We start from the raw sequence: 13,716 nt of genomic DNA, 5'->3' as shown, positions 1-13,716 counted from the left end.
ATAAAAGTTGTTGCATTTTGTAACATGCAGTGGTGGGTGATTTGTATTGTTTTATTGCTCTGATACGATCAAGTCCCTAGAGATGGGACTGTAGCACATTTGAAATGTATATCTGTTATATACAGTACCAGTTAAAAAGGCCACACTGGGCTTTTCAAGGCTCATGGTAGAAGAGAGTGCTTGCTCAAAAGTCTGGCTTTTCAAAACACAATCCTCTTTATGAGGAAAACATATTTGATATATAAACAGAATACATTTATAAACAGTGAGCTTTATGACCCACAAAACTGTTTAACATTAGCTGGACCAAATGCTCTTAAGCTTGATTATAGTTGAAAAAAACATTATGAAGGGGGTAGAGCTTATTCAAGAAGGGGCTGAGCAGAATTACCTTGGTGTATGACAGTGTCTCCAAAAGGGGATAAAAATAGGATTTTTCCTGTACTTCTTTTAGAGTTGTAGGCCTATCAATTCTTAGAGAGGTTCATCTCAAAGGACAACCATTCTTAGAAATAGCAGCTTTTGAAGCAATGTAAGTTGATGACATTGTAAAGTTGTAAAAGCATTATGCACCATGAAACTAAGTCAAGTGAAGCATTTGGTAGCGAAATCTTCAGTCATTGAAATGAAACCTTAAAAAAGAAAGTTTCAACTGTTATCTATGTGAAAAGTTCCAAAGTTGATGAAGAAATATTTTTCGAATGTTAAACTGATAACTTTGAAAATTTTACACTTTTTTGAGATTTCCAAAATAAGTTGCTAAAATGTTTTTTGTTTGTCACAAACCAAGAAGAACTTTATTCTAGTGTATGGTTTTAACTAAAATTTGGGAATTATTGAGGAGCTATGTCCGCTTATCCCCTCCGTGTCTGATGTTCCTGGAATTTGACTTTCTTGCTGGATAAATCGTGGCAGAAATTGAAGGGATTTCAAGTGTGGAGTAAGCCTGTTATTTGCTTGTTGTTATTTGCTTCGCATCAAGACAATTACAAAGGGTTTCCAAACATCAATTTCTTTCGGAAAAGCGTTTGTAAATAGTGATGATCTTGACTGAAAGACTTTTCTGACTGCTATTTTCATTAGTTTCTTGTTTGCATAAAAGAGGCTTTCTTTTGGGAAATGGTTTGTTTATAAATGTGTTTGAGTATTACTTGACTAGACTCTTTGTTGAGTGCTTGGCCCCCCGTGGAAATATACCTTCGGGGTGTTTTGTTGTGATAATATATAAATCTCTGTGTATTTGGATTGCGCGTGTAGAGTCCCTTTCATAAATAAGGGTAGCTAACTTGCAAAATACAATTCATTTCCCTTCATTCAAAGCTACTCTAATGTGATTGCATTTAGCTTTTTCCTTTCAACAATCCCATGGTTGTTTGAAGAGCTGCCATATCTGTGTGGATGAATACAGTGGTCTGTGTGTTAGAAACATTCTTTTATATAGGCCTAAATCGGTATAATGGCGGATAAAGAGGGTTGCGGGTTTCTGCATAAAATCAAACTTACTTCTTGTTTTTCAGTTTAATCATATTATTTGCCCAAACGCCTTGTCTAATTTCATGTATCTATGTGTTTTTGTAAGTGTAATGCACTTATTTGTGAATATGGTTTAAATTTTAACAATACATTCGGCCCCTTCAAAGCAGATGAACAGTGGACGGGAGAATTCCTTGCAGGCAAGGCCATAAAATCCAATTCGTTTGTGGTTAGTAGGGAAAATTTGATTTTCCCCATATCTCTCACTGACAATTAGAAAGCCCTACGCCTATTAATGGTTAAAGGTCGTCCGCAGATATGGAAATTCCCAGAAACATGACTCCAGTTGGAAATCTGTGATCACTCGCTTATGAATCATTTTTGAATAGGTAGCACGTCTAGCTTTCGCTTTGAATGCTACTAGCTTGTTTTCAAAACAGGAATTTGCGAAAACAGAGCTGCATAAGTATCAGAATTAGTGGGTTTTTCATCAGAAATTATTTTGTTTTGTATTTATTAAGAGGTTCAAGCGCTGTTGATAATTTACGTTTCTTTGTTTGCTTGCCACCCTTTCGAACCAAACTCTATAGTTGCACCCGGGTGGGCACATCTAGTTGCGCTGCACCTGATTGGTACCTGGCTAAAGCTATCCACCCACTTCAGTTCTTGTCTGGCAATTATAGAACTTTTAGTCCTCTTTTGCAGCATCATTTTTTGTGAGAAAGCAGTGGTGATTTCATAGTCATTTTGCTCGGTTTTGATTCAACAACGAAATCAATAAAAGGGAAGTCGCTTTAGAAAACTGGGCCTAAACGTTTTATGTGTGTAGAGAAAGACAAATGAAAGTGAACTTCGAGCCTGTAACTAATTAATTTGCACTAGCCCTCTTTTATATTTAAATTCTCTGGGTAGAATTTTTTTGAATCTCTGAGTAGCTCTAAAAACTAACTTGAAAATTCTTTTACAAGCTGAATAGTTTTTTTTGAGGAGAATGAAAGGTTAGAAGAGTTTCAATGTCCGTTGTTTGGAGTCCGCGCGGCTTTCCTTTTACCGATGCTTTTCACGGCATAATCCAGGATTCGGCTATCCGCTAGACATAAGACGACCAAACGTCAGTCGCCTCTATACAATTATCATACACGATGATCTCGTATTTTGAATCCTGAAAACTGAAGATAACATAATTGAACTTAACAGGCCAAGTCAATAGTTGAACCGATGTAAACATGCCGTATTGTTGAAACAACTTACAAAGCCTCTTCCTGTTGGCCTTAGGCCTAGTTTATGTTCACAGAGACATTCTCAATAGAATTTTCACGACTTCCTCCGTCTTCTTTTGAAAAATTTTTATCATCAATCTCGCAATTCCATATGCCTGCACTCTCCGAAAAGCGCAGCCGCGTGTTTCCCTCTAAAACTTTTCAAAGTACAGTAGCTGTATTTTTAAAACATTTCTTTGTTTCTTTTATATTGAACCTTACATTTAAAAAACAGATGGACATGTAAACGATAGAGAAACTTATGAAATTCCTAGCTTGAAAATTTATGTCTGCAAACCAGCTCGTAAAACTGACTGAGGTTTGAGCTGGTGTAAGCCATCAATAAACGAGGAATTTCTCCCTCCGCTTTTGCAGGTTCGGGTTTGCGCTTAAAACACTGAATTTCTGTTCTGCAAAGAGAATGCTGATTCGGCCAACAATTAAGATTGGGTTATTATACCTTTCTGAATAGGATGCTATCACATTTGTAGATAGGCAACAGGCCATGTTGTTGTCTACCTTACTAATCACTATCCTAGGGGTCTAGGTCTTACAATAGTAATAATAATAATAATGCTATATGAATACTACAGTTGCCTAAGTGTCCTCGGGTTGCAGAATTGTTCAAGATGCATTTTGAATTGGTTGCTTTTTTTCGATGTCGTTATTGCAGTACAGGAGACCTTTCTAGCTTTGCTGTAATTCTGAGAATGGCTCATTAACCCATTTCCTAAATGATAATAGGGGTTATAGTGGTAAAAGACTCGCGTTGTACAAATCGTAATGGCTGGGATTCTATAAATTGTCAAAAGACTTCCTCAGATTTCTACAAACTTCATAATTAATTTCTTTTATAATCCTTGTCTTTATTGACGAACGCAGTACTGAGAAGCTGTCATTCAGTAGAGCATTCGAGAGACAAGCTAAAACGGCAAGCTTGAAACATTCTTACTGTAGCCACTTCATTTAAAGAACGTGTTTATCCAACTCTCCACATTGCGCGAATTTGAGCTTTAGCATAAGTGCCCGATGGATGAACTTAATTTCGAAAATATCGATATATAATGACCTTTTAAAACCGCAGTTACCTGTCAGAATGACCTAGGAATATTCGCAGATCAAATAAGATTAAGGACACTAATTTTGAAACAGGTATCAACCACGTTTCACATTCGCCTCCGCAGTTAATTTTCTCCGCATAGGCTTTTCATTCAACAAGATTGCTCAAGTCTTTCTCGCTTTTTGCAAACGGTTCTCAAATGAAAACGGCACGAAATCATTCCGGATTGGTCTTCCATTTACACTGCAACTTCTTCTAAACCTGTATCAAATATAAAAGATTTTCGAAACGAAATGATATGAACAGTAAAATTCGTGCCAGTATAAACACCCGAAAACGAAACAATTTCACTTCCTCACTTGGAATCCGGTTCGATTTTCTTCGATCATCCACAGCCTGTTCTGCTGAAATTGTGAAACAATAAAAATCAAGAAGTCTGTCATTTCATCTAACTTTTTCTCTTCATATTTGAAGGCTCAATTACCAGATTTGTTTTCTTTAACTAGTGATTTTTCCCTTTTATGGCTATTTGATAGGCGTGCTGTAGAGAAGGAGCTTGTCACAGTAAAATATGGAACATTGCTTACTTTTGCAAGGACATAAAACAGCTGCATGGCTGCCGCCCCCCCCCCCTTGAACAACTTTATTAAAGTTTGCATTTGACATGCCACGACTTGTTCTTTTAGAGCTTTGCTTTTTGTTTTAATTATTGCTTTTTTTGTTTGAATTAAAAAAAATGTGTCTCGTCGTTTCAGGGTTGTTCCCACCTGCCAATCTGGGAATCACCCATTTGCTCTCTAATGATTTTTTGGCTATACCAGCCATATGGTATACCTCACAACAATAATGCTGTGTTTGACATTGGTTGAATTTCTGATGGAAAACTTCAAATTTGTCTTGCAAAGTAGAAACTCGCACATGCTTGTAATGTGTGCTTTCTTTTGCAAGTGGGCATCTGGGTAAAACATTTCTGATATTAAGCTGTTTTAATTATTTATGGAGACTTGTTCATCGTTGTGCATAATTCCATCGATTTCTTGACAAAGATGTCAAGCTGTGAAAGCGTTATGCAGTCGTTCTTTCGAATTGGTTAAAAGAATGTGTATAGCTCAAGGTAATAATTGCATCGTCAACTGTATCTAGCGTCTACTTGCGAGAAGATACTTCTTTCTTGACCTAAGAGGTTTAGTTCTTTCGTCTTTGTTTTCTCTATCGGTTTATCTTTGTTCTTTGCTAAAAGGATCCAACAATTCTTTTGATACATAAATCTTAACTGATTGCATCAAGCGATGGCCTAAATCAGATTGTTGTTCCAAATTTCGCGTCATTGATTGCGGATTTTAAAAGTTGCAATGTGACAAAGTCTAATCGTGGGCATTAAGATAATTGAAAACGCTTTCTTTATCAGCAGATTGGTTATTGCTTGTAGAAGTCGTGTTCTGTCATCGTCTATGTGATGATTACAATCAAATCCAGCCATTTGGTTGCGTGAATGCTTATTTCAGTGACATATTCGGATACTTGGTGGACCACAAATTTTTACGGGTACGGGGATTCAAAGGGCGATTGATTTGTTGAAGTGATGTGTTCTACGGAATTGCTCGCGAAGCATTGTCATTCTTTTCAGTAGGTTGGAGTTTCCACTGTAGCCTAACCATATAGTTTTCCAACCCATTTTGCGCTATCGCATCTCATTTTCACTCTTTCCAGTGTGTTTTTGGGTTTGTTCTGTCTGAGATAGAATGTCTAGGCAGGCCTAGCAGATTTGGTCAACACTGGTCAGCATGGATACCGAATCCTCGTTTATTGGATCAAACAGCCTGAATTATTGTTAACGCGTAATTTGACCTCGAAAGATTCACTCAGCATTATTGTTCCAAATCATCATCAAAGGCTGTCTAGAAATATGTAATATTAAGTTTGTAATTCAAGAAGAGTCGTAAGTTAGATTCTGATCATGTTAATCCACTGGTATTTAACACGGTTTCCATAGAAAACGACCTTCACGTGGCCTGCTTGATTATTTCGCAACTGATAATTAGCAAATCTCATCAGCTATTTGTGGTGTGGATTTAAACAACCATGCTATTTATTAATGCAAATTCATTTGTTATTTTCGTTGGCCACAGAATGCAACGCAAGACCTGGTTTTTCTAACCGAAAGACTGTGCGAGTTATTCAAACATTAAGTGTTATTGACATTTTCCATGCCAAGTCCAATAATCTTTCTTACAATAAACATTCTTATTAATCTATGGAATCATCTTTTGGCCTTTAGATACGGTCGTGACAACTTATGCTTAATGAAACCATTTTGGTCTTTTCGTATCCCCCCTTTATGCATGATGTTGCGCGCCTAGATATCGTTAGTGATTGTGAAGGAGCTTTCAGACTATCCAAGGGCAATTTCAACACTGCATAACTTATAAAACCTATTCCCAACCCTTCTTGCATATGATCTCTACACAATTGTTTATCAAGTAAGGAATTGGTTAAACATAGAACCTATCATGAAAACCCAGTGCAAGCGTTTCTCAGCTTTCGACCTAATAGAAAAACGGCATGAAAATTCCTAAGATTGCTGTGTTCATGTTATTTTATATCTTAATTCCTACGCGCAGTTGTCTAATGAATTTCGTCAGAATAGAATCCTTCCAAAGAAAGACCGCAGCTGTTTGGGATTTAATAAATGAAAGAGAATTATGTTTACCAAAGTCTTAGGTCTCAATCCGGCGGATGAAAACTGGCTAGAATAGGCTGTTTGAGTTTTACTCACAATGATGCGAGTGGATAAGCCGATTCTCAAGTCTTCTCATTCGTCAGATATTCAAAGCCTAAACTCCCATGTTTATTTTCGTTTGAACTTGTTATTACTGTGCATGTCAACCTGTTTTCACGTACGGGCGTGTGCATGACTTTCCTAGCGGTTTCAGTTTCATTCAGTCGGACTTTCTACGTGTAATTTTCTGCTTGAATCTGTAATACGTAATCATGAAGGTTAAAAAATTGCCTAAATAATGCAGTTAAGGCGGGTTTCTAAGCAATGCTATCGTCTTTTGTCTGTTTTGTCAACAAGATTTGAACAAGCACCAGAACTCACTACGCACAGATAGACGTGTGAATTTGAACCTTTTAGTCTATAAAAGGGGTTTTTAATGAATTTTTTTTTGAAATCGTCAATATACTGAATTTTTAGGCCCCAATTATTTGAAATATTTGCAAGAAAACGACGATTTTCCTTTAACGAAGCTATCTTTACTTTGACCATTAATTTCGCTGAGAAAAATTGCTTGCTATCTCTTGAGACCATATACGTCGATTTGCTACCATAAGTTCAGTTCAATCCCAGATGAATCTGGATATACGCCACCGAACATATGTATTCTCTGTTCTTGCAATGCATGACTAGTCACTATTTTTTTATGTTCCCATCACTACAGGGCTGTATAACATTAATCTAATTACTAATCGCAACATGCATTGCTATGTTACGCTAGACATGAGAATATGTTTCCATAGAATTCAACTCTTTGCTTTGCAGATTGTAGATGTCCATGAATCAATTTGCTTCGTCAAAGTGACGTCATCGATACGATAATCATCACATACCGAGTAGAAACAAGATAAATCTTGCATTAATCATCAAAGTCAAGCAACGCCTTGTAAAATATTGATCAGGCGAATGATTAATGAAAATAGGCTCCAGCTGCTTATTCATTTCGTTCTGAAACGACTTACATTTTTGACAACGGTTTTTTGTTGGTTATTTCAGTATCCTACTTGTGATGCATTATTACGTCCAATCGAAGGTGGAGTTATGTTTCATTCGAGGATTTGATTGTCTGCATGACACAACAGAAAAATTCATGTCATGTGTCGATGTAATGCAATAATCGGGGCATTTAGCATTGAATTGAATCATTTCCGATGACGTTTTGATGACCTCTGCTAATGTTATTACTTATGTGTATAAAATATCCCAAAATGCACTTGTAATACTCCGCCAATATCCCACAAGTGAATGCATGTTTTAAGCGGCTAGGAACGCTACAATAAGAAGCAAAATCCTCAAATAGAAACCTCGCTCCAGCCTTCCTTTTGCTATTGGATTTTCCTTTCCAGTCTTTCGTTTCTTTTGTTTAACGTGTATGTGAAGGAAAAACCCATCAGACACATATCAATACTATATTCTAATATCTGAGATGCTTCAGTAGGTTACTATGTCCTAACCTAGTTATTTAAAATCAAATTAGATCAGTGTATACAACTAAAGAGGACGAAAAATTTTACGTCATCAGCAATCTCTTTCAAAATATTTTAGTTTTGTTCACATAATTTAAAAGAGCATTATAGAGTTGGCCTTAATGTGAAATGTCAGTCAAATATATAAAATACTGGGTGAGATTAGGCCAATGAAAGATTTGAAGTTTGCTACAAACAAGTTTTAGTGGATTACCGTTATTTCGACTTGTTATATAAGAACTAGAACCAAGACCAAATTACAGTGATTTGGTTTGGCCAAATCTCAGTCAATTTGTATAACATTTAGCTGTTTTTTCATATTTAGTGATATTTCAAAGTGCACTTTTTAGTTATTTGGTGAAAATTAAAAAAAATTTTGACGTTATGATATGGTTATGCATGAATAAAGTGGTGATAGCATGGTATGTTTTTGGTTGTAGTTGACGGGAATGGCACGTTCTACATTCAAACGGACGGATACTATGGCACTCTGCGCACCAAGAAGAGGCTGGACAGGGAAACCGTGGATAGCTACACCCTAAAGGTTCAGGCATTCGACAAGGGAACACCCCCATTGAACTCTTCCACTATTGTAAAAGTAAAAGTTCAAGATGTAATGGACAGCCCCCCTGTCTTCAAGCAAAAGAGATACAATATTACACTGAAGGAAAACTACCAAAGTAATGTCGTTTTTATGCGTGTCACCGCCAAAAGCGCAGATTTCAACACAGACAACGAAATATTCTACCAGATCAGCCGCGGGTCAGGCGGGTCTGACTTTTTCATTGAAGGAAGCAGTGGCAAAATAAGTTTACGACAAGGACATACTCTTGATTACGAGAAGCAGCGGCAATATGTATTCGACGTGATAGCGTATTACGGCCAGACGACATTTACCGATACGACCGTCGTAAACGTAACATTGACTGATCTGAATGATAACAGCCCATCGTTACGCCCTTTCGAAGCCTTCCTGAATTTCTTCGAGGACAAGTTTCCGAAAAATCCTGTATTTAAGATCCCGGCAGAAGACAAAGATGTCAACGACATCTTAAAATACGAAATTGTTGGAGGTGAAGGGAAGGACTTCGTAACATTAGATTCAAAAACTGGTATTTTAACTTTCAACAAAAACACCGAAAATCTGGGAAGCGAGGTCCGGATAAATGTTCGCGTTACGGACGGTGTTTTCGAAGATGTTAGCCACGGCTTTATAACAGCGACAATGATATCTTCAGATATGGTCAACAACACAATCAGAATCGTGTTGAATAATATGACGGAAGATTCTTTTTTAAATTCGAAAAGCATCAACGCCTTTAAAGACGCATTCGCTGCGGCGGTTGGTTGCAGTCGCCGTCTTGTGTTCATCGTCGGCGTCGAGAATTACCTCTTGTTCTTGCACGAAGACCAAACCCCAAAAGTACAGATATCTGTAGCCGCCAGAGCTAGCACGGGGGGCAGCTTCTTGAATCCTAGCCGTATGAAGGATAGTTTGTACCTGAACAAGGGAAGTTTCATGGAAACAATGGGCAAAACGCTCGTTACATTTGACGACGGAGATGAGCTTTGGTGCGGGAAGGAGTCTTGTCCTAATTACAAGCAATGTTCATTGACTGTTAGTTACAAAAAAGAGGCTTCGACAAAACCAAAGACAACGGAGACAGTAATATTCTGGGGGATCAAACCTTTAACAAAACACGGCTGCAATTGCCCTCTTGGTTATAGGTATCTGGTAGAGAATGGTCACAAGGCGGACTGCGCTGCATCATACAGTCTTTGCTTCTCTAATCCCTGTGGTGCAAATGGCGTGTGTATAAGCACAGATGGCGGGTTTGCTTGCAAATGCAAGGCCGGATACACGGGTAAGACGTGCAGAATTAGTCTTAAAAAGAAAAATTGCCCGCGGGACACCTCGGAAATCTGTAAAAACGAAGGCTCGTGCACGGTTGATAGTGCCCTGAATGAGCTGAAGTGTATATGTAAGAAGAAAACGGACGCGCACACGCCGTCGTGTGAACTGACAACAAGGTATTTCCCTGATTGGTCGTATGCTTCCTTCCAAGGTAAGAATAATTTTGTTTGTTTTTTCTTGAAGCTGTTCGAACTGCAGCTATTGGCATTGTGTATGGCATTGCTAGACATTTTCTTGATGCTTGCATAGAATTATTTTCAAAACAACAAGGTAGTGTCCCTAGAATCGCCTTGAAGGATACTTCTGGCCCCACATTTTTCGAGCCAGCAATTGTCATGCCTTGGAGAACCAGAAATGTGTTGTCAGACACTTGTATCAACCTTTGATTATAAATTCGCGAAAATACCGTCCAACAATGTAAGTAATAAAGCTAATGGTCTAGGATGATGCAAGATAGAATGGGATAACAAGTTTTTCGTATTTAGTGTACGTACATGTCTGGGTCATCGATGATTTCTTGTTGACCCCCGGATTCAGGGTAATTTATCACGGCTGCATTGCTTCCTCTTGTTTTTATTGTTTATAAACCAATTAGATTTTTATCTGGACACTGTGGAAAGTAACACGAGGTGTGGGGGGAGGAAGGGGGGAGGAAAGGGGTGAGGAAAGGGGTGGGTTAGTTAAATTGCCTGTTACCATATTCTAGGCTGATTTCAGCGAAATATGCAGTTTAAACAAATTTAGGGAATTTCTGCCTTTATTTCAGTGATTAATAAAAAGGAACTGAACTCAATTGCCTGGCAACTAGCCAGTATAGAAAACGAATCAGTTTTATTTCTTAAAGCAATCATTCGCATATTTTATCCAAGCAAAAGTTCATCTTTTTGGGGTAGGGGTAGTTCCGTTTTTTACTTTACATAATTGAATTTAAGGTTTAGGTATCAAAAGTTTTGGAGATGAAGAAACTTTGTTATTCTTTCTCGATATTTTTAGATTGTTTCTCTTTTTTGACAGTGCCTAGAAGAGGATTAGAATAGAAAAGATATGAAATATTTTTATGTATCACCCCGAAATATACTCATCCATATATCGCGCCATATTTCCGCTAGCATCAAGACAAGAAGTGTCTCTAAACTTTCAGGTAAACAAATTATATTGGTTTAAATGCAGTGATCCACTTTCAGGCATAAAGAATCGTTGGAAACTCCATCTGTCTATGGAATTCGTCACAGAGTCAGCAAATGCCGTTTTATTCTACAATGGGCGTTACAGCGAAAAGCGAGATTTCATTGCCATTAGATTATCTAGTGGTCAAGCAGAGCTTGTCCTGTCATTAGGCGAGGAACTAACCTTTGTGAAGTCCTATGTTGATGGCGGAGTGAACACCGGCTCGTGGGTTAAAGTCACTGTTGCCTTAGATAATAAGGTAAGCCTCGACTTCATGCTTTGACCTCTTATCCGTTTGAAGATTACACCTGCTGGTGTAATCTCCAGCAGCCTCCAAGACTCATCACCGAAGTGTTTTTGAGAGAGGCCCTGTTAAAGGCTAGTAGTGAAATGAATTTTGCAGTTTTCATTGAAATCAACGACTTCTTTGCCACCAACCTAGCTCACCTTCAGTGGCATTCTCTTCCAAAATTGCGATATGCTTCCAACGTCAAGTCAGATGTTAAACAATACTAACCATAAAACTCGTTTCTACGAAAAACTCAACCATAAAACAGTGATTCTAATGTATCAAAAGAAAATGTTTGTGACGACTGGTTATATTATGAATTGAGAGCAATATCCTACCATTACTTGCAAGTTTTTCACTGTATTCCTCCCTATTTGAATAGCTACCACCCTCGCTCTCTGACTCCATAAGCATTTGGTTTTACAGTTGTTCTTTTCCTTATGCGAAATTTTAGACCTTGATGATGAGCGATATTTTGTTTTGTAAAGGTCGGCCGAATCGCGGTGGGTGATGCGTGTGATCTTGAGATTGGCAGTCTTGCCAACTCAGATGGCAGCAAGCGGTTCTGCGCAGCAAGCAAACCCGTCAAAGGTACTTTCAGGTAGGCGCTGTTTTTCTCTCTCGTCGAATTCTAATTACAATTCAGGAACTGAATCTACCTACATTGGCATAAGTGGCTACTGTAAGCCATAAACCGTTAACACGTGGATTGAGAATTTTATGGCATCGGGCTTAAGGCAAAATAAGGCTGCGTAGAATATGTAGCTACTAAGCAAATGTACAAAAGTAACCACTCGAGAAAGCTTCTAGCGATGAATTATTATTTCATAGTCAGTGGAAAAACCTTTGGTTAGTGTTTCATAAAATATTGAATGAATTTGACCACTCTCCTTGGATCATTCAACATTCAACAAGCCGATGTTCAATGAAGTTTGATTGTAATGAACAACAAATTTGTGTTCTACATGTTTCAAGGGAAGTTGAATGGGTTTGATTACGATGCGTTTGCCTTAGATTCCACCCGAAATTTACTTTTATTTGCAATCGTATTTTTAGATTTCATAGCGTTCTTGAAAGTGCACTTTCCTCCTGTCTATCTATTCTTCGTTAAATAAGTGTTTGCTTATGCCATCCTTTTTTAAATGGTGTTAACGTATTTTGAAATTGTCTTTTTTAATTGGTGATTTTAAACAACCATCTTTTTTTCTCTTTACACAATACCTCTTTTACAAAGATGGTAATTACGAGTTGGATGTGATGTAACTTTTTAACGGGGGCTAGATTGTCTCCTCTTTGGCTACTGAAACAATAAGAAACCAACCGGTTCTTGCAGGAAACAGAGCCCTTATTTCCAAAGACGTTCTTTTGCATACAGGCACCAGACTAACTTACAGTTATTTATATAAGCGGCAGTTTTGAAGTGAACTTTTTTGTATAAAATCATAATTAAGCCCTTCGCTACGCAGGTGGGAATTTATCTTGCCGCCATTTTAAAATTATACAGGTTTCAAAAACGAAGTAAAAATTTGATTTCTTGTTTTGATTATTTTGATTATAGCTTTGTTTTCTTGAAGACTAGTTGCCCAGACGTCAGTAATTTGTGAATTAAAACCGAGCTGATGGCTCCGTTCTCTTTAGCCTGCATTACAATCTGTGAAACCGGGACCAGAAATTGACTGTTTGCAGAGTTTTTAATCTTGGATTTTGCCCAAGGATTTTTTATGCTTGACGAATAATAGAATGAGAGACTGAATGAAGGTAGCCACAGTAGCTCTTTTTGTCAAGATGGACATTGAGCTAGGAATCTTGCAAGGGACATAGTATTGCTTTTATAAGATTGGCCTCAATTGGGTATTTTCAGTAAGGCAGCCCAAAGTTTCACCTTCTCCTTCGTGCGATTCAATCCAGAATTTCTCAGTAAACAAAGGCTTATAATAGAATGCCCTTTTATTTATTTACCCAATCTGCAAAGTATTTTATGATCATTTCTGTACCTTCTGTTGGATGTTATGTAGTTCGTTGCCAATCAGCTGGTTTTCTCAGCAACTTCTAAAATTCTACATTTTTCTTTGATTGGATTGTAGCTTGCTTATTTGCGTTTATCGAAATCCCTTTATGAGTTACTGGATTGTGTTATTCTGTTGAAAAGGGCCACGTGATAAGAACGTAACTGACTTACCAATGAAGCATTGATTCGTGAAGGATTTGCCCACAAGCCGGAAACAATCAAATTCGTTTAATTTGCTAAGCATTATTTTTGTTTTATGGAGAAAGATTAGTTCATTTGCCAGGCTTTTTTTCTCTAAAGCTG

General features: G+C 37.7%; 1 protein-coding gene across 1 annotated transcript in view; it reads left to right on the top strand.

Annotated features, from left to right (window-relative positions):
- The window catches only part of LOC135692862 (cadherin EGF LAG seven-pass G-type receptor 2), a 45,448-nt gene that overhangs the window by 3,994 nt on the left and 27,738 nt on the right, over window positions 1–13,716 (top strand). Inside the window, exons 2-4 of the mRNA XM_089113099.1 lie at window positions 8,475–10,100; window positions 11,134–11,375; window positions 11,894–12,006. Of these exons, the coding sequence (XP_088969225.1) occupies window positions 8,475–10,100; window positions 11,134–11,375; window positions 11,894–12,006 (1,981 nt within the window). The remainder of the gene's footprint in view (window positions 1–8,474; window positions 10,101–11,133; window positions 11,376–11,893; window positions 12,007–13,716) is intronic.

The sequence above is a fragment of the Rhopilema esculentum genome, chromosome 3, assembly GCF_057945365.1.
Source record: "Rhopilema esculentum isolate cy_ngs chromosome 3, ASM5794536v1, whole genome shotgun sequence".
NCBI lineage: Eukaryota > Metazoa > Cnidaria > Scyphozoa > Rhizostomeae > Rhizostomatidae > Rhopilema > Rhopilema esculentum.
This window is presented reverse-complemented; position numbering and strand designations above follow the sequence as displayed.